General features: G+C 35.6%; 2 protein-coding genes and 1 pseudogene across 2 annotated transcripts; 2 read left to right on the top strand and 1 right to left on the bottom strand.

Annotated features, from left to right (window-relative positions):
- The first annotated feature begins 4,233 nt into the window (after positions 1-4,233).
- On the top strand, positions 4,234-10,732 carry LOC143536802 (putative manganese-transporting ATPase PDR2). The gene is made up of 21 exons (XM_077030716.1): positions 4,234-4,299; positions 4,550-4,839; positions 4,942-5,031; positions 5,120-5,310; positions 5,421-5,493; positions 5,588-5,760; positions 5,854-6,025; positions 6,570-6,674; positions 6,770-6,880; positions 6,964-7,050; positions 7,138-7,320; positions 7,695-7,871; positions 7,997-8,076; positions 8,170-8,278; positions 8,378-8,506; positions 8,663-8,728; positions 8,854-8,925; positions 9,058-9,209; positions 9,287-9,398; positions 9,468-9,584; positions 9,677-10,732. The coding sequence occupies exons 2-21, from the start codon at positions 4,591-4,593 to the stop codon at positions 10,730-10,732; spliced, it is 3,504 nt and encodes a 1,167-aa protein (XP_076886831.1). The 5' UTR covers positions 4,234-4,299; positions 4,550-4,590.
- A 2,073-nt stretch (positions 10,733-12,805) lies between these two features.
- On the top strand, positions 12,806-14,146 carry LOC143536791 (pentatricopeptide repeat-containing protein At2g36730 pseudogene; annotated as a pseudogene).
- Positions 14,147-14,150: 4 nt separating this feature from the next.
- Positions 14,151-17,204, bottom strand: LOC143536801 (amino acid transporter AVT1I-like). Its single transcript, XM_077030715.1, has 3 exons — positions 17,014-17,204; positions 14,874-15,481; positions 14,151-14,792 (listed from the first exon to the last, which is right to left on the bottom strand). The coding sequence occupies exons 1-3, from the start codon at positions 17,174-17,176 to the stop codon at positions 14,277-14,279; spliced, it is 1,287 nt and encodes a 428-aa protein (XP_076886830.1). The 5' UTR covers positions 17,177-17,204; the 3' UTR covers positions 14,151-14,276.
- Positions 17,205-21,928: the final 4,724 nt, after the last annotated feature.

Below are 21,928 nucleotides of genomic sequence, written 5' to 3'. Positions count from 1 at the left end.
CACTACCAATTATACTTCATAATCTTAGAAATTGTTTACACGATTACATTGACCACATACTCCTGGTGGATACGATACCTTAATTACTCTATCTATATAGTTTAGTTAGGCTTTTGCATGACTCAAACGACGGTCATCACCTCCACCCCCACTCTCTTCCCGTCACCCCTCTCCCCACCTCCAGCTCCGCCCTCAACTCCCACATTCGGCTGCCGCATTCCAGCCAAATTTTGGTTCTCTAATTTTTAGGTTATTTTGTTTGAATTCATTCTCCTACTCTTGTTTACGTTTGGTCTTCGTTTTTCTAACACGAGTTTGCAAATTCGCATAAAGGGTTCAAAGTCAGCTGCTTCAATGAAATGTAGTGGCTGCCAAGGGACGGGAATGAAGATTTCTTTCAGACACCTTGGACCGTCTATGATCCAGCAAATGCAACATCCTTGTAGTGAGTGCAAAAGTGAGAAAGTTGTTAAAGAGACCTAAGAACTGATAAAATATAACATTGTTCTTTAATTTCATCAGAATTTTGGTTCTCTAATTTTTAGGTTATTTTGTAACTACAACTTTTAATTTGTTATATTAGTATGCTTTGATTTGATTTGAAGTTGTATGCAACTATAATGTTAATTGTGGTTTTGCTTGATTCGTTAAAAATTTTAATAGGTTTGATTACCATTAGTTTGTTATGTTCGGGTTGTTTATGAATAATTTGTTTATATCGTTGGTTTTGTTAAGAATTTTAATAGGTTTTATTACAATTAGTTTTTTCGGTTCGGTTTGTTTAAAAACACTCTGTTTTATTTTTATCAGTCTGCAGACGTTAAAAACAAACAGTCTTCTTCTTACAGACTGCAGATGTTTCGTCCACCTCTTCTGCTACAGTTGCCTGCAGATGTGGTCCGCAGACTGCAGCCATTTTACATCTTAAAAAACAAATAGCACCTAACTGATTCATTCATTAATATTAATGATGAAATAAGTAAATATCAAAATTGAAGTTGCATGCCTGTTAGAATAAAATTTGAAAGTCACATGTAATTGCAAATTAAAAAAAATGTGCATCATTATCAAAGAATTTGGATTTGTATGGTCAACTACAAATTGTTTTTAGGCTGGGATTCGAACAACAGTGCAGAATTTCTTATATAAGATTGGTTTCAAATTTGGATTTAAAATTTTCTCATATGTATTTGAACTCAAAAATGTATATTTTCTTAATTTTCTACAAACACTTTGTATAAATATTGCAAACATGAAGAATACCTATTATAAATCATTGAAGTTGATAATAATCCATATGTTTAAAGATTTGCTATATGAATTATTTGTCATCTATCTCTATGACTTTTTTTGTGTAATATAAATGGTTTTAACAATAAGAAGATAAATATTTAGTTTTCAATATTTTCTTCCATAACTCAGACCAAAATGTTTCAGAAACATATGTTTTATGACTTGATTTATATTTTTTATACATTTATATATATAATTTAATATGTCTTGTAAGATAAATTACTTAATTAAAAACATTTGATATATTAAACCAAAAAAAAATGTTTCAATCCCATTCCATTATTTTCATTTTACAAAAATCATTTAGGATATTGAAACCTAGAATATCATTTTCATCAGTTATTTATATAATTCCAATATTATATTAACTTATTAATTTTATTTTTATACAAATACAACGAATCGAGGTTATGTTAGTGTTACGTGTTGGTTATTACATAATTAAAGTGTTTATTATGGTTTATATTCAAATAATAAACAATAAACAATCTATTCATAATATGTGGAAAGAGAACAATCGACTTGGACTAAATCCTGATAACGCCAGCGGCTAAGGCTTAGCCTTTAATACCTAAAATATACATTATTTTAAAACTACAAGTTTATTCAGGTTAACCCGAAACCTAGAATCCGGACCCAAGAACCAATCGAAATTACTTCGCTTCAGGTTCGGGTTAGTATTTTCTTGAGTTCCATTTTCTTGGGTCGGGTTAGTTTGGGTTCAGGTACGGATTTTCTTGGGTTGAATTTCAGGTTACGGGTAAAAGTGACAGCCCTACTTTCACCTATCATAAATAAGAATCACTACATTCACTTGATGCAAGTTTAAATATTCTAATATTCTTCTAACTCAGAATAATTACTATTATTTGAACATGATTTTAAGGTTTGTATGCATTTGTCATTTTTTGGCAATTACGTTCATATAAAATGATACAAATCATTTTGTTATAGTTTAATTTTCGGTTTTTATGCTGCTTGATTATACAATTTTTAATTGTAAAATATAAAGTCAATTAAAAATTTGTCTTTCACAAAATATTAATGACAACAAATTTATCATGATCAATCAATTTTAAATTCTAAAGATTCTAAGGATGATTATATCATCAAAGTTCAGGTAATATGGTTTTTGGGATAATCATGTTTTTTTTATAAACATGAGCAGATGTTCTCAAATAACATCATATTAATTGATTCAAAGCTATGATATTTTATGTGTATGAATATTTTTTTATTAGTTTCATGGATATATTATCATTTATCTAGAGTTGGTATGTACTTGAAGAACCTTTTTTGTCACACGAACAACTATACGTGGCTATATCAAGAGTTATAAGCAGACCTATATGTTACCTTATTAAAAGTTACAACCAGACATGGACTAAAGATTTTGATTTTGGATAAACAATCTATACCTACTAATACAATCACAAATTTAGTGTAAAAAGAATTTTTTACTAATTTGTAACATATTTGTGTAATCTTAGTTATGTAGTTTTTGTAATTTTAATGTAAATTGTAATTGTATTAACAATATATGATCAATTTGTTGACTGTATTTCACTTAATAGTTAAAGTTTAAATTTTTCATCAATTACCTGTGTAATACACGTGCCTCAAACTAGTAACTAATAACTAAAAGGGACTTTTCCCGAAATCCTGAATCTATATTTTTTCTGTTTGGTTGTTTCAAATCAAAGATTACATCTACATGAGTATATGTTTAAGATGTTTAATAAGGGGGTATTTGTAGAATGTATAGGTTATTGTAGTTTTATATGCTGAAAGTACAAGTGTTTATGTAGAATGTATAGACTATTGTAGCAAAGGTATTCTTTTAATTTTGCTACTAGTTCAAGACTAAATGCAAAAAATTGGTGTATTCAACGCCAAATTCATAATAGATTTATGATTCTACAGCTCCCTATACATCATTTTTTATTGATTAAATCATCAATTTATCTTATTTAAATATTAATTAGTTTATATACTGCAAGTTTATAAAATAGGTGAAAGATTATATTTGTGATGTGAGTAGTCATGTCATGTGTCGCCATGAATTAAATGGCTTACTACATGGATGGTGCATTTTCAATCTCTATCATTCATTTAGGCATTAGCTACTTGATACTTAAGGTGATGCTATGTGTCAAGCAAGACATTGTTTTGATTGTGTTAGATGTTCAGTATGGTTGTAATATTCATTCATTTGGGTACGTATAATTTTAGTTTTAAAGTAGCATTTTTTCCCTTTATATAATAACATAAGTTATCTTGTAGAAAAGGTATTACAAAATTAAGAGGTTAAACATGGAGTTTAAATGAGGTTCAACATGGGGTTCTTTTGCCTACAAATGAGTGTTGGTGTAGGGGGAGTTTATGCACAAATCAAGAATCAAGCTTTTGGATATATGTGTCCCTAGACCGGTGACAAAACACCATTTTAAGCATTTCAAGCTTGAATACATTTGCATGTTTGTGAATTGTAATTGTGTTGATAATGTAGGATTGAAAAGGAAAAAAAACATTTTTTTGGTAAAATTGCTATAATATACATATAGAGTTGTTAATTGGGCACCCGTGTAAAACGCTACATGACCTGTTAATAAAAAAGGTGTGCTATGTGATTTTTTACTTTTTTTTAAATAATTTAAATTAAAAGACTAGACTCTATCATTTTTCCTTATAACCATGAAATATAAACTAATTAAATGAGTCGCATTCATGTCTGATACTTGCGTCAAAACACATCGTTTTCTAACATATTAAACACGATAAGACCTGAATTGATAAAATGAAATTTTACAAACACACAAAATGCTTTAGCAAGTTTGAAAGACTCTTAAGAAACTAAAAAAGTAGCAGCCATGTTACAACTTCACAAACCTGAGTTCAATATAACATAATAAATAACTTGTGTTGTGTTTTTGTTGTTTTGCAACGCTTCTTTCTTTCTTTGTTATTTTCCCTCCGATCGCGTCTTCCACCAGATCTCTGCCTTCAGTAAGCCAGTTCCGATCAGCTTTCACTTTCAATTTTTAATTTTAATTCCGAGAAACGATGTTAATTGTGGTTATAATTAAAATACATGTGTTAGGGTTTTCATTGACTTATTTGATTGTTTACTTGTTCAAGGGGCAATTGATTGTTACCAGATCAGAATTTGAACTCAAAACTGTTTACATATATATCTTTTATAAGGATAACATATGGCTGTGTTACGGTTTTTTAATTGACTTATTTAATTGTTCAGGGGGCAATTCATTTGAGTTTTGAGTTAGAAGGGGGAGAGATATGAGTAGGTTTAATGTTAATGGGAAAGTGGTGGATACTGTTGATTTGCTGAAGAAGAGGCACTGGGTGTGGCGACTTGATACGTGGCCGTTTGCGATACTCTATGCTACATGGATGATTGTTGTTTTACCAAGTTTTGATTTTCTGGATGCTTTTATTATTCTTGGTGGGCTGGTAGCTGTCCATATATTGGTGTTCCTTTTTACAGTATGGTCGGTCGATTTTAAATGCTTCGTTCAGTATTCAAAGGTTAGTTGTATTCTGAACTGATTGTTTATATTGTTATATGACTGACATATTCAATCATGGTATTGGTTTGATGTAGCGTGTTATTGTAATTCATTTGTCTAGGTTAAAGATATTCAGCATGCTAATGCGTGTAAAATCACTCCAGCCAAATTTTGTGGCTCTAAAGAAGTTATACCATTACATTTCCGGAAGGTTGTAAGCATTTTACATGTCAAATTCATCTTTTTGGCTGAATTTAAATGCATCATGTTTTGACATCAATATATATTTGTTTCGCCAGCTGGCAGGCTCTTCGACGGATGAGATATATTTTGATTTCCGAAAGCAGTGTTTCATTTATTCAAATGAGAAGAAAACTTTCTTTAAGCTTCCGTATCCATCCAAGGAAACTTTTGGGTACTATCTCAAAAGCACTGGACATGGTACTGAAGCTAAAGTTCAAGTTGCTTCTGAGAAGTGGGGTCGCAATGTGTAAGTTTCATTACTTACTGCAAGCCCACTTTTATCATTTGATTTTGCAGTCTTGTTTTAACTCACTTGTATTACTGTTACCTTATTCAAAATTTTTGACATCTATGTAGATTCGAGTATCCCCAGCCAACATTCCAGAAATTGATGAAAGAGAACTGCATGGAGCCTTTCTTTGTCTTTCAGGTTCAATATTAAGAAACAGATTTTAAAGAATATAGCTTTATGTGTTGTCTTCTTTTTTCATAAGTAAACAGTTATTGTTCTATTTGATCTGTAGGTCTTCTGTGTGGGACTTTGGTGTCTAGATGAATATTGGTATTACAGCCTGTTCACGCTCTTTATGCTGTTTATGTTTGAGTCAACAATGGCGAAAAGTCGGTTAAAGACTTTATCAGAGTTGAGGCGTGTAAGAGTAGATTCCCAGATGCTAATGGCGTATCGTTGTGGAAAGTAAGTATATTATGCTATCTTTTGTTGTTGACATTGCCACATTGGATTCATGTCTATAAGCTGTTGCCTTACTTTGACTTTTTTCTATTACAGGTGGACAAAGGTAGCAGGGACCGATCTTCTGCCTGGTGATGTTGTGTCAGTTGGTCGTGCTGCTGGTCAAGATGGTGAGGAAAAGTCTGTTCCTGCAGATATGCTTATTTTAGCAGGGACTGCTATTGTAAACGAGGCTATTCTCACAGGCGAGTCAACTCCACAATGGAAGGTGGTTACTTTTTTTTTCTCTCAGTTTACTAGACTTGTAAACGAACTGAACGGAGCATGTTCGTGTTTGTTTCATTAACTTTAACTGAACAAACCATTTAAAATGTTTATGTTCGTTTATGTTTGTTTGTTAACATTTTAAACGAATGAACATAACTGAACATAGATGAATGGGCATAATTATGTTAAAACTGGCTAAAAGTAATGCGAAGAACCATATGTTGGGCCTAAAAAGTTATCAAAACTGTTAATGTAAATGAACGGACTTTAACAAACGTAAACTAACGAGACCAAAAGAGCGTAAACGAACGAACGTTACGAACAAGAAGCATGTTCACGTTCGTTCTTTAACTAAATGAGCTAAATTTTTTGTTCATGTTCGTTCATTTTTTAAATAAACTTTCCACTGAATGGTTCATGAACTGTTCACTGGATGTTCGGTTCGTTTACAGGCCTACATTTTACTTCCATTTTTTTAAACTTTAGTAATCATTACTTGGTTTACCCTTTTAAAACAAACGTACAAATATATGGTTGTTGGACAGGTGTCAATCACGGGCAGAGGACCAGAAGAGCGCCTGTCTTCTAAACGGGATAAAAACCATATTCTTTTTGGTGGAACAAAGATATTGCAGCATACTCCTGATAAGGTTGTACATAATGCCCCAATGATACATTCAATGCTGTTAAAAAGTTTTATTGTGCAGTTAATAGTTAAATGTATTTCTTTTGTTCATTGCTTCAGACCTTTCATATGAAAACTCCTGATGGTGGCTGTTTAGCAATTGTTTTAAGAACTGGGTTTGAAACAACACAAGGGAAACTAATGAGAACCATTTTGTTTTCAACCGAGAGGGTAAGTCCGTCATTATTATCGACACTTTACATTTTCCTGTTGTTTCTCTTTTACTGTTGTTTAATTGAAAATATGTTTTTCAGGTTACTGCTAACAGCTGGGAGAGTGGACTTTTTATCTTGTTTTTAGTTGTTTTTGCCATTATAGCAGCTGGTTACGTACTTAAAAAGGTACACTAAACTTGTGGTCACTATTTCTTTTTCAAAATTTTGTAGCTTATAAGTTAATTATGTATAATAAAGTTTTAATTGATATAGGGCCTTGAGGATCCAAACCGGAGTAGATACAAGCTTCTTTTGAGCTGTTCTTTAATTATAACTTCAGTGATCCCCCCTGAGCTGCCAATGGAGTTGTCTATAGCTGTTAATACATCTTTGATTGCACTAGCACGGCGCGGTATATTTTGCACAGAACCATTTCGAATACCGTTTGCTGGAAAGGTGTGCAAATCTACTTTAGTTATGTGTTATTTGAGTTTAAATGTTTGATTTCTTTAATCAACTATAAAAAAATTCGTTATCTATTTCTATTTTTAATAGAATAGATAGATAGGATAAGGGGTTTTTTTATTAACTCTAAAACTGGCCTATAAAGCAATTTGAGAATTCTTCTGATATGGAATCATAGTCTAAATGGATGGAATCATGATCTAAAGATATCCATTAAACCATAAAACATAGACCCCTCGCTCAGTCAATTCATTCTAATTTATAATTTATTGATTTAATCCGGTCGGTATAGTATAAATAGATAATCAGAAAAAGAAGAAAACATTGTTTAGAATTTTATCATTTCTTATATGGTTATTCTGCAGGTTGATATATGCTGTTTTGACAAGACGGGAACACTGACATCTGATGACATGGAGTTCTCTGGAGTTGGTGGTTTGAGTGATGATATTGATTTACAAACAGATACTAAAAAAGTGCCAACTCGCACTTTGGAAATTCTTGCTACATGCCATGCATTGGTTTTTGTAGACAATAAGCTGGTATTTTCTTTTGTTGTTTTATCTTTGTTCTATAGATTTTCTTGTTTCTGGTTTTACTGAAACTGGAATATACTAACATGAAACTTAATGAAAACGTACTTATATAATGATATTATTGCTTGTAGGTTGGTGATCCTCTTGAGAAGGCTGCAATAAAGGGGATAGATTGGACTTATAAATCTGATGAGAAAGCCATGCCTAAGAAGTACGTCATGCATTTAGTTTGTAGAAACTTGTTAAACATTTTTTTCAAGGAACTTCTAGAAACTTGTAACACATTTTTTCCTATTATTTGCAGGGGAGGTGGCAGTGCTGTCCAAATTGTTCAGAGGCATCACTTCGCATCCTACTTGAAAAGAATGGCAGTTGTGGTTCGTACAGAAGAGCAATTTTATGCATTTGTAAAGGTATATGTCAAAGGTCAACATTGACCAAGTTGTACTTCCCATTGTGTGCAATCATTTTACTCATTTGGTTATATCTCATGCGACTTGTTATAATTTCAGGGCGCACCAGAAACCATTCAAGAAAGATTAAATGATGTACCTGTGTTTTTTGTAAGCACCTATAAGAGATACACACGTCAAGGGTCCCGTGTTCTGGCTTTAGCTTATAAACCTCTTCCTGATATGACGGTATGTATACATACATTCATACACATGCATACATTCATATATACTAATATACATACATTTGCACACACATATACACACATATAATTATATATACACATATGGATCAACATTATGCTTGTTTCACAAAATTGTTTGCTTTTTGTTAAATGGTTATAGGTAAGTGAAGCTAGAAACTTGGACAGGGAGGTAGTGGAAACTGGGCTCACCTTTGCAGGTTTTGCGGTATGAAAATATACATCTAGTATTCATTCACTAAAATTGTTTCATACTTTGCATATTTCTATAATGCTACATGTATTAGCAATATGCTTTCCTTAACATATTTGCCATTATCGGACAAAATTTAGGTATTTAATTGCCCCATCAGAGGAGATTCTGCCAGTGTCTTGCTTGAGTTAAAAAAGTCGTCACATGATCTGGTGAGTGGCACGAATTTAGTTTCCTTTATTTATTATTTTAATCGTGTAACAGAATTTTAGCTCTACTACAGAACTATTAAGTTTGCATAATGCTTATTATTACAATATTGATGTTAATTTTCTGTGTTTTAGGTGATGATTACTGGTGATCAAGCATTGACGGCTTGCCATGTTGCACGCCAAGTTATTATTATATCAAAACCAGCATTAATTCTTGTCCCAACAAAAAACAAGAAACAGTTTGAGTGGGTTTCACCTGATGAAAAGGAGATCCTGACCTACAGGTAATTTATGTCGCCTCTAAAATAATGTATATATTTTTAAATATTTCTAAGACGTTTGTTGGTCGTGTTATTTGCAGTGAAGAAGTGGTTGAGGCTTTAAGTGAAAGCCATGATCTTTGTATTGGAGGTGATTGCTTTGAAATGTTGCTTCAGACCTCTGCTGTTGCCAGTGTGATTCCATATGTTAAGGTTGTAACTCTTCATAACGTTATGAACATGATTTTTAACAGTGTCACACTAACAAAATTAAATTATTAGGTGTTTGCTAGGGTGGCACCAGAACAAAAAGAACTTATAATGACCACTCTTAAATCATCTGGAAGGATAACATTGATGTGTGGTGATGGCACTAATGATGTTGGAGCTTTGAAGCAGGTGACGCGTACACATCCCCTTAATCATTTTTGTTCAAAGTTTTATTCTCTTAATGTAATAATATGATAATTAACATGTTAACGTATTTTCAGGCGCATGTAGGGGTAGCTTTACTGAATGCAATACCGCCACCAAGTCCTGGGGACAAGCCCTCGTCAGAAACAAAGTCTTCATCAGAAACAAAGCCCTCAAAGCCGAAGAAGCCCAAGTCCGTTACTGAACCAAGTTCAAGCAGCATCACCCCTGCTGCCAATAATCGCCACCTCACACCAGCAGAGGTTCAAAGGCAGAAGCTAAAGAAAATGATGGATGAGTTAAACGAAGGCGATGATGGTCGGTCAGCTCCTATAGTCAAACTTGGTGATGCATCAATGGCGTCACCTTTCACTGCCAAGCACGCATCCGTCTCCCCAACCATCGACATTATCCGCCAGGGTAGGAGCACTCTGGTCACCACCCTGCAAATGTTCAAGATTCTTGGACTTAACTGCCTTGCAACAGCGTACGTGTTGAGTGTCATGTACTTAGACGGTGTTAAACTAGGAGACGTTCAGGCCACCATTAGTGGCGTATTCACCGCTGCCTTTTTCTTATTCATCTCACACGCCCGGCCACTGCCGACACTCTCCGCTGAGCGGCCCCACCCGAACGTTTTCTGCTTTTACGTCTTTTTATCTCTGCTCGGCCAGTTTGCTGTCCACATCCTTTTCTTGATTTCATCAGTGAAGGAAGCAGAGAAACACATGCCAGATGAATGCATCGAACCTGATTCCGAATTTGAGAGTAACTTGGTGAACACGGTGTCCTACATGGTCAGTATGATGATCCAAGTAGCTACCTTTGCGGTTAACTACATGGGTCATCCTTTTAACCAGAGTATATCGGAAAACAAGCCGTTTAAGATTGCACTTTTTGGTGCGGTCGCGTTCTTCACCGTGATTACTTCTGATATGTTTCGTGATTTAAACGATTGGTTGAAACTGGTGCCTTTGCCAACGGAGTTGCGTGACAAGCTTTTGATATGGGCAGTGTTGATGTTCTTAACGTGCTATACGTGGGAAAGGTTCTTGAGGTGGGCTTTTCCTGGTAAAATGCCGACTATGAAAAAGGCAAAGTTAGTAGTTGGTAGCAAGCAAAAGTCTGATTGAGGCTGGTTTTAGACAGATTTTGGTAACATTTTGGATATTTATTTTGTAGCTTTTAAGTCTATTCATACAACGTCGGTGACTCTTGGTTCCCCATTTTTTGTTTGATTAGTTGCATATTTACCATGGGATTAAAGGCTTTGTCAAAGACGTTATTTAATTTTCTTCTTAGACTTATCTGTTTTTTCTCTAAATTTTCAAAGGTGGTATATTGTTAAAAAATTAAATATTATACGGCCTGCTATTATTATATTAAAAAACCTCACATACTTGAACCAAGCTAAAACCCTCGTCGTCCGGACCTCAAGTTTGGTTTATGACTATGCCCTATGGTGCTGTTTGTTTTTTCAGTGGTAAAATGTCTGCTGTCTGCGGACCACATCTGCAAACATCTGTAGTAGAAAAGGTGGACTAAACCTCTGCAGTGTGCAATAAAAAGACTGTTTGTTTTTTAACATCTGCAAACTGCAAAAAAAACTGAAATTTAAATTGATTGAAACTTAAATAAAAAAGGTCTTTAATATTAAAATTTAAATAATAGTTAAAACATCAAAATAATATATATATAACTTGTGCTGTAAATTGCAGCCTCTAATTATCATACATCATCAAACAACTGTATTGACATGTTAATTTAAAAATTATAATATATATAACAATGTAAAAAATAATCAAATAACTACTGTGATGATGCAAAGGGTAAAGTAGGTGCAACTTGAATTCCAACTATAGGATTCAATTCAATCGGCCAATCTTCAGTATTCCGACCGGACCCGGTTGCAATCCTTTGGATCGGTGTCACCTTCTCGGAGCGGCAACAACGACCAAATTCTTCCGCCGCCAGAGAAGTACCGGATCCACCACCGGCCGCCGCAGCCGCAGCCGCAACCCAAACGCCGGCGGATTAGAGAGAAGAGAGGAGTGCGGCGGTGGAGTGGAGGCCGCCGGCGGGGTTGCGGCTGTGGAGGAGTGGGGTGTGGAGTGAAAGGTTGGAGATGATTAGGGTTTGGCTTTGGTTGAAGTCTGATGAAGGAAATGAAGGAAAAAAGAGGGTGAGAAGAGGTGAGAAGTAACAAGAACAACACTTCTAGGAGAAGAGGGCGCGAAGAGTTTTTTAATGAAATGTCTTCGGAAAAACAAACACACTGCAGACCACAACGTCTGCGCGTGATCTGTGCGGCACAGACAAAAGTGGTCTGGAAGAGCTTTTGAGGAAAAACAAACATCCCCTATATCTACATGATGCTATTTTAGTATTTGTAGACATTTGATGTATGTTTATTTACTACACACCATTTTCTAAATCGATTCAAGTAAAAAATAAAAAAGTATAAAGTTCAACCGCATTAAAAATGTAAATATATAAATGATCTACAACGTTTACTTGGTTCAATATATTGTACAGCTCAGTAATAGCTATACGTACACTACTAACGTACTATTTAGTATTTATACACGCACGACTGACAACTTTAACCGGTACGACTTTTTTTAGTTAAATTGTACGAGCAATAAAACCTTCTTATATGGCCCGCATGATGATATGTCAAAGATGTTCTTCATACACTTAGGAGTGTGAGTGGTGTGGTTCGATGCAGTATTCAGTTAAAACCAAACCAAAAACCAAAACATCGGTTTTTGGAGTTTTTGAAACCGTTCGGTTTCGGTTTTTTCGGTTTTTGTGATTTGAGCTGGAAAATTTTAGACCGAAAAAAAAAGTTTGCAAAAATTAATGAATTTAATATAAATAATTTTGTTAATCATAAAATAATAGACTATTATACATTTGATAAAAAAAAATATATAAGTTACATATTTATTAAATTCTTATGAATTAGTTACTGTAAAAAAACAAAAAAATTAGGAATTTGGTTCAATTAGGTTTACATTACATGCAAAACCAAGATGAAATATTAGTTGAGTTTATAAAAAAACATAAAAGTAAAATCAAACCGTCAGTTCGGTTTGGAATTTCAGTTTTGAATGGTGTTTGGATTTCTTGCGCATCAGATACACGTATGAGGATATGAGATTTAGGGATGATGATGCAAAAAGGCCTGAATCCCGGTATCATTGATGAAACCATCCCGATTCTGTAGTAGAAACCATTTCAGTTGCTTAAGTTATGTGATCGGACATTCTAACCCATCCTCATGGAACAATGTCATCAGCCGGACTAATTACTCCACCACAAAAGAAAATAATAACAGGGATTCCGAGAGACAAACCATTTTAATCTTCAAACGTTCAGGTATCAAGTCCGTGGCGCTTACTTACGCTTCTTTATTCAAAGCTTGTGCCTCATTTGAAGAAGGCCGACAAATCCAAGCTGACTGCTTTAAGCATGGCTTGGATGCTGACGTATACGTTCCTAACACCCTGATTCATTTCTATGGCTCTTGTAAAAAGATTATTGATGCACGCAAGGTGTTCGATGAAATGCCATACACAAATGTTGTTTCTTGGAACACTATTATTTCCGCTTTCTTTCGTGTTTCGTGGTTTTACGAATCAGTAGAGTCTTTTATGAAGATGCGAGATGTTAAAATCGAGCCGAACGGTACTACATTGGTGGTAATGCTGTCGGTGTGTGCAGAGCTAGGGAACTTAACATTGGGGAAATGTGTTCATACACAAATAATTATGAAACAATTGGAGCTCGATTGTCGGGTAGGGACAGCGCTTGTTAACATGTATGCGAAATGTGGGGCTTTAAATTATGCGCGTTTAGTTTTTGACAAAACGCCTGAACGGAACGTGTGGACTTGGAGTGCGATGATTCAAGGGTTAGCGCAACACGGGGTTGCTAGACATGCCATTTCACTTTTCAACGAAATGAAAAACACTTCAATCCAACCGAACCACGTGACGTTTCTTGGTGTTATTTGTGCGTGTAGTCATGCTGGATATGTGGAGGACGGGTACCGATTCTTTAAAGAGATGAAACATGTTTATGGGATTCAGCCGCGGTTAACTCACTATGGTGCAATGGTGGATGTTTTGGGTCGAGCCGGTCATCTCACAGAAGCGTACAATTTCATTTTGAAAATGCCAATCGAGCCTGATCCGACCGTGTGGAGAGCTTTGCTCGGTGCTTGCAGTGTTCACAGTGCTAGTGATTTTGATGGGATTGGGGAGAAAGTACAAAAGAAATTGCTTGAATTGGAGCCAAGATGGAGCCCTAATTTGGTTATGGTTGCGAATAAGTATGCAGAAGTATGCAAGTGGGAAGATGCAGCCCGACTGAGAAAGAGTATGCGGTTTAAACGACTTAAAAAGATAGCCGGAGAGAGCTGCATTGAGGTCAACGGGTCCACTTTCAGATTATTATCTGGTCATGATTCTCATGCTACTCGTGTTGATATTTACTTGTTACTTAATGGTTTAAGTTTAAACATGAAGATTAACAATCCATAATGTATATAACTGGAAGAACTTAAAGTTAATAATAGAAACGTAAAGAAGTTACATATGCTTATCCTCAGGAACTTAACTTACAACAGTTGGTTCCCATCAAAATTTAACATATTATCTTAAGTCTAACATCTCATAAATGGTTTATTATATCTACCAATGATACATAAGTACCCACAACTGCAACTACTAACCCGCTCAACACAACAAACCCAACAACCACCACCTCAACTCCAAATCTCCTGTAAATACCCGAGATCCTCAAGTAGCACAAACACGGTATTGTTATAGAAGTCGTGGCACTTAAGAGGGCCCCCACGAGTGACATCAGGTACCCGAAAAAGGGAAGGGCTAGGGCTACAATTACAGTGCTAATCATCAACATTGTTCTAATTAAGAAGCTACACCTCCTTTTGTTGTAAGAAGACTGAAACCGTGCTTCGATAGCATTAACACACGGTGTTAACATTAGTGCATATTTAGCTATTGGAGTGACGAGAGTGGTGCATATGGCCACCCGTGAACTTATATGATGCGTTGGAAGGTTTAAGGTTATCTGTGACTCCGCATCTGAGCCAAACATTAGGTAACCAAGAACCGCCATTAGTGAGTAAGTAATTGTACAGAAGGCAAAACAAAGGAACAAAACCTGCAATGTAATACAAAAATAGTTATTTAGTAACATGTTTTCAAGTAATTCAATCATACAAATCCTTATATAGTAATATACCTTTGAGAATTGATGTTGTTTTTTCATAGAAGTATACAAGGTAGGGAAAACTGGATGAGCACAATAGCAGAACGCGTATAAGCTAATAGCGGACGGGATTCCATTCGAATTTACAAGCTTACCCTTTTCTTCAAAACCGACGCCATCAAATGCACCAGCCCAGAAGATTGAGCTTAGGATGATCACAGTGGCTAGAACACCACTGGCTGATATATAAGAAAGGATGCTAAGGCTATTTAACCAACTTGTGGGAAGTATAATGATCGCAACAAGGATTACAAATCCGCTTTTTGCAGCAATATGAGTGCCATAAATGTAAAAGTCCATGTCCGGGAATAAGTTACTCATATTATCACCTTCTAGGATCAGGAAACCTGTTGCAACCATGTAGAGCTCTATGTTTACAGTGATTGATACTATAGTTCCTCCAGTTTTTCCAAATGCACGGTCCCCGATATCAGGGTAACTTCTTATTGTTGGATCGATATCCATGCATCTTTTGATTAATAATCCGGTGTAGAAAGTGGAGCTGGCGATTAGAAAAAGTAGTATTAAGCTTAACCAGCCTCCTGATGCCAACGCGTATGGGATTGAGAGTATTCCAACTCCTAAGAAATCAATTAAAATGAACAAGTCAGATGTCTTATAGTGCAATTATCTATATGAATGCGAGACAACCATGGTGCAAATTCATAATTTTGAACCTGATGTATGAAACCCTTAGGTTCAAGTCTAAATTGTGCTGCTAAAAATACGGTTTTGAATAATATACATGGTTTTGAACCATCACTAGTTCTAACTATTGACGTCAGTGGTATGCTATAAGTACTGAGGCATTACGTGCCTGGAACACAACCTACGTTTATTTGTTCTGTCTGGAGCTCGAGCTCTTGAGGTGGATGGTTTTGGTCTAAAGTTTGCGCATCGGAGTGTAGTTGGGGTGTTATCCCTTTAGGTTGAAGTCTCGTTAGAGACGAAGATGTATAATTAAACGTGTCATACAGAAATTAATTAACTATGAGTGGCAAAACCAACTGTTCAGTTGGTTTGTGTACCATGCTGAATGGGATTTGAATCGAAACCATCAACTCTAAAATCGGAACATATGGGTTCAGGTCAAAATGAACATAAAAATCAGGTTAATGCGATCAGGCTAAAGTTCACTTGGCATATTTGCTTTTTCTTTTTTTTTTTTAATCGTGGCCAGTGACAACCGGTTGGTGGTGGTAGCAACGAGCCAACATCTACAGTGTTTGCACCGATAGTGACCTGTAGGTGGTGGTGACTATGACAGAGACTAGATGTGCATGCTGTATGCTCACCACTTTATTAGAATAAAACAGAAAAGGGGCAAGTGTAAATTGACATAAAATTCAAGATACATTTTATAAAGTTTGCAGTCTAAACACAACCAAAGTCACCAAAGAATAATGGCAAGTTTAACTTTAACTTTTAACTTTGCAATTGTTTTTTGGTGCGTCTTTGACTATAAAAGTACAGAATTAGTATTTTATATTCTTAACACACTTCTCAAAACAAATTTTCTTTTATCAAAATAGTATAACCTCGTAAACGAGTTTCACGTTATGAATAAATTAATAAGTAGTGTAACTTGTATTTCTCCAAGGCAAAGACTGAATTTAAATAACACGATAGCGATCCATAATCTATTAATCTAGCGGTATGGTATGATATGGTGTTTGCTCCCACAACTATGATAGTAGGTTAAAATCCAAACAGGTAAAAAACGATACCGCCATGGTGACATTAATTTGCCTAGAAGATATAAAAACATTAAATTTCGTTCTCTCTTTGATTGCTTCCAAAAGATTTCTTTGCTTTAATTAGCGGGGACCAAAGAGTCTTAAACAAGCCAATGTTTCAACCTCCTACTCCCAATGAATAAAAAAAGGGACCTCCTCACTAATGCCCATGTCCACCTTAGCTATGGCGGTTTCCGGTCTTCCGCCTTGTGTTTTTATCGTTTTGGGTTTAAAATTTAACTAAACATTGTTGTTCACAAATCATAATATGTTCTTCAGATATGTAGATTTATAAAAGAACATAAATCTCAGGATTTAGGCTGTATTTTGAAGGTTTTGATCATAAAACAAACAAATGAACGAACGGACGAACTAACCTGAAAGAGCATTGAGGCCATTGAAACAAGTATTCATGAACGAGGCATTGCCTGCTATGTTGGTATATTGCACCTCATCTGCCTTTGTTCCCATATCCCCACCTTCGAACAATAGCGGTATTTTCACACAGTAGTCTTCCTGCTGCTGCTTTTGATCCTTCATTATAACTCTCTGTTATTTTTCACACACAAACACACACTTGTTATATCTAAGGAACTGATACATATATATGTTTAACTCATGTTCTTATATATATAAGGTCTACTTGTTGGAAAATCAACCTTTTTGACCTTTTGACATTTTAAGCAACCACGTTTTTTTTATTTTTTATGTGTATTGTTTTAAATGCTATTCTAGCTATGACCAACTAGTCAAATTGATGTTAGTGGAGGGTACTTGAAAGGAGTGCCTCTTCCACCTTAACCAATGCAAACAAATTGCCATGCATGTTCCATGACGAAATGCAGGCATTCGTGATTAATAGGAGTAGATTCGGAGCAGGTGAGTGAGTTTGCCGTTCATAAAACATAGTCATTAAACCGATTAATTTAATTCCCCCCCCCCCCCCCCCCCCCGCTTAGTGTAGTTATATAATTTGGGTAGACGTGTGAAATTAAGAATACACAACATACTGTTGTGTGCCACAATCTAATTTGTTTCATAATCACGTTCTCCATGCACACAAACAACACAATCTTGCAACTCTTTGTTTCATTTACTTTTGTTTAATAATATTATTAGTGGTTAGTTTTCTTTAAAGTAGTGGGTAGTTTATTTACATGTTTAGTTCTTTTCTTGAAGGCTCTATATAAAGCCTAGTTTGTATCGTAACATGGATTATGAATGAAATATTATGATTTGATTAAATCAAAGTCTCTTTCAAAAGTCTTTAGTTTCTATCTGGTTTATTTCTATTTTCTTGGACCATTTGATTAAAGAACGAGGTTCGTAACAGTGGTATCAAAGCCAACGTTGATCCATCTCTATGGATACTCGAAAGAAAACCTATGCCGAGTTTCAACAAGAGACTAGCTACCGGTTGGCTCAACATGACTCGATGTTTGAGTGAATTCTAACAGAAATGCAAAGTCTTACCGCTGCGATGTAGGCTCTACGGGAACAAAATTCCGGCCGGTCACCGGGCTCATCCTCCGGTGGTTCTGTGGTTAACACCAACAAGCTCTATCTCAAACTCCATTTCCCTCGGTACAGCGGAGGGGATCCCACAGGGTGGCTGTATCAAGCCGACCAATTTTTTGATTTCCAAAAGGTGGCTCCAGAATTGGCTTCATTCCATCTTAACGGAATTGCTCTACAGTGGCACCGATGGTTAACCAAGCATCGGGGACCTTTAACGTGGGTCGAATTTTCTCAAGCTATATTAGCTCGTTTCGGGCCAACCGAGTTTGAAGACCCCTCTGAATCCTTATCTCGTCTTAAACAGACCACTACCGTAGCTGTTTACCAAGAGGCTTTTGAAAAGCTATCCTACCAAGTCGACGGCTTGCCGGAATCGTTTTTGATTGGCTGCTTCATTGGTGGTATCAAAGAAGATATCCGTATAAAGGTGAAGCTCAACAACCCGAAGCAACTCCATAAGGCTATTGAATAGGTTGGTGGAGGACAAAATGAATCTGGGTCGCGAACTTTCTTCCTCTAACAAGACTTTGGTTCCTCTTCCGGTTAACCAAATGCCCGTTCCCACAACATAAGGCCTTTTGGGTCCAGCCCCAACTCAACAATTAGCATTGCCGGCTCCTAACCCGGTTCGTCGGCTCTCAAGTGCAGAGGAAAAAGAATGGCATACCAAGGGTTTATGCTACCATTGTGACGAGAAATATGTGCCAGGCCATAAGTGTACTAAATCGCAACTGTTTATGATTGTCAACTCAAAGGATGACCCCAGTTTCCACCTTGAGGACAAGGTGTGTTCAAGTGGGGTGGAATGTTACGTACCCGGGACAAGTGGGTGACCCGGTTGGCGGTTGGCATCTCTACATGATATTTTCTGCATATTTATCTATGTTATTTCTTATTTCTATTTTATGTTATTTAGTATTTTCTTATTTACTTCAATCATGGGTAGTTAGTTACCATGTTCTCCACATCTTAGGTCCCATGTTTAGGTAGTTAGTTGTTAGTGGCAGTATGTGTGTTTCCATTTCCTTGGTTTGTAGGCTATATATTGGCCATCTCCACTTTAATGAAATGATGTAAAAAGTTTGTTCAAGTTTAATCTCCCTCTAAATTAAGTCTTCCTTTCCTTTTTCTTGTGAAAAATCACATCAGTTTATGTTATTTAGTATTTTCTTATTTACTTCAATCATGGGTAGTTAGTTAGTTACAATGTTCTTCACATCTTAGGTCCCATGTTATGTAGTTAGTTGTTAGTGGCAGTACGTGTGATTCCATTTCCTTGGGTTGTAGGCTATATATTGGCCATCTCCACTTTAATGAAATGATGCAGAAAGTTTGTTCAAGTTTAATCTCTCTCACTCTAAATTAAGTCTTCTTCTCCTTTTTCTTGTGAAGAAATCACATCAGTAGTATCAGAGCGGTCTTGATCCACTCTATGGACACTCAAGAATGGAACGAATCGTTGGATCAAATCGAGTCAACACTTGCGGAGATGATCAATCTTCTCAAAAACCGACCTCAGTTCCCAACACCAGTCGCTTCCGCACCCATAACGCGAACCCCTGTCACCGCTTCTGCCACCACAATGCCAACACCGACCCCATCACCACCCATTTTTGCTACCACAACACCACCAAAACAAGCCCCTCCAACTGGCCCGTTGGCACTAAAATGTGCACCTACACCAAACCCAAAGACCACATCAGAAACCAAACCTTCCAAATTTTTCCAACACCCTAGCTTGAACCTGCTTGTCAAACCGACAGCCTTTAAGACGGGTGTAAGAGACCCTTTACCCATGTTGCATAGTAGCTGGAGGTTCTCGATGAACATGGAAGAAGTGATCACTAAAGTGGGAGTAAGAAAAAATGATTGGCGTCCAACCTGGCGTTCCAATTCGAATCGTCCGTATATTACTAGGAGAACCGAATGACGCCCACCGTGGGAATTCGTCCATGTCGTGCTCTGCTCCGGATTCTCAACCTTGTGGACAAGGTTCTTTCAAGGGGATGGATTGTTGTGTGCCACAATCTAATTTGTTTCATATCCACGTTCTCCATGCACACAAACAACACAATCTTGCAACTCTTTGTTTCATTTACTTTTGTTTAATAATTATATTAGTGGGTAGTTTTCTTTAAAGTAGTGGGTAGTTTATTTACATGTTTAGTTCTTTTCTTGAATGCTCTATATATTCTTTTCTTGAAGGCTCTATATAAAGCCTAGTTTGTACCGTAACATGGATTATGAATGAAATATTATGATTTGATTAAATCAAAGTCTCTTCCAAAAGTCTTTAGTTTCTATCTGGTTTATTTCTATTTTCTTGGATCATTTGATTAACGAACGAGGTTCGTAACACATACATTCTGAAATACCTGACCGAGTGCTTCTAGCAATTTTGATATATTCACTTGTTATGTAGCTTGTAGTTGTTTTCCAGCATGACAAAACTGTTTCTTGCTATTTTACTATGGAAGAACATGTGAAATTTTTTTAAGAGAACCGTATGGCATCAACAAAAAACATTAATGTTTTTGTTGTTAAATCTTGGTAGCAAAAGAACTTGTTAGTATTTTGTTTTATTCTCAATCGTAAGCCAGTCATTTTCCTACGTTTCTTCCTCTCCACCACTAAAAAGGGGTTTATGGTTTTGGAAACTTTGCATGGAAATGGACGTGATCCATATTTGTTTCCACTTAGCAATCAAATGAAGAAAGTTTGACGCACGAATTTACGTCACAAATTTATCAAATCCATATTAACGCAATGAACACAAACACCAACAACTTACACATGCAAATTAAACACCTAGAAAATCTAAATCTAAATACAAGTAAACAGAATCTAACTTGAATACCTAAAAAGATAGAACCGAGAGGAATTGAATGGGATGGCCGGGTGGGTTGCATGTGTTTGTAGAAACTAAAACCTAAACAAAATTAATTTAGGATTCCAATTCAAAACAAAACATAATGTTGACGAAAATACAATTAGAAATCATACCTTTTGTTTTAAACAATGGTTGATTGGTGAAGGTAGATCAAATTAACAGAAAAAGAAAGTGGCAACTTCTTCTTCTTGACAGACCTAAACCTAATGCCAAAATATAATCCTAATCATTCTTCTCTGCCATCCATTCATTTTTCTCTCAGATCCTAAAGAAAATATCAATTAATATATAAACCAGAGTAACTTTATATAAAACAATAACCAATTAATCTATATCTATGTTAATATTATTACCCTTATTAAGCATCTTTTTAGGACAAAGTTGTAATTTTCCTCAAAATTTAAGACCCTTAATCCTACTGATAAATTTTACATTAATCGATTCATATCATCCTTTCGATAAAAAGTTTTAAAACATCAGTTTGATATTCGGATAAAACTCGACATTAAGTTTTTTCTTAACGGAAGTCTAATGATATATTTTTTTTCAAAAGATGGAACATCCGACATAAATATTCGTAGTTGAGACAACTAGCTAACCACACAAATTTGAGATTATTAAAATTCAATTTACCTTATTATTATAATTATTATAAAAAATAATGTTGTTGTTGTTGTTGTTGTTGCTGCTGCTGCTGCTGTTGTTGTATCATCAGATTGAGATATGGTTATTTGAGCATTAGACGATATTATGAATACTGCATTTTTTTAAATGGCTAAATTACGTGTTCGTTAATTTTACTCCTAAATCTACAATTTGTTGTAGGGCCCCGTTTTGTTAGTTAGTCTTTTGTATTTGTTTGAACTATTCACAAAGTTAGCTTG

The sequence above is a fragment of the Bidens hawaiensis genome, unplaced genomic scaffold (genome assembly GCF_021521415.1).
Source record: "Bidens hawaiensis isolate Kalapana, Puna unplaced genomic scaffold, B.hawaiensis_p1.1 tig00010928_1, whole genome shotgun sequence".
Classification (NCBI taxonomy): domain Eukaryota; kingdom Viridiplantae; phylum Streptophyta; class Magnoliopsida; order Asterales; family Asteraceae; genus Bidens; species Bidens hawaiensis.
Note: the sequence above shows the minus strand (reverse complement) of the source record. Positions and strands in the feature narration are given on the sequence as shown.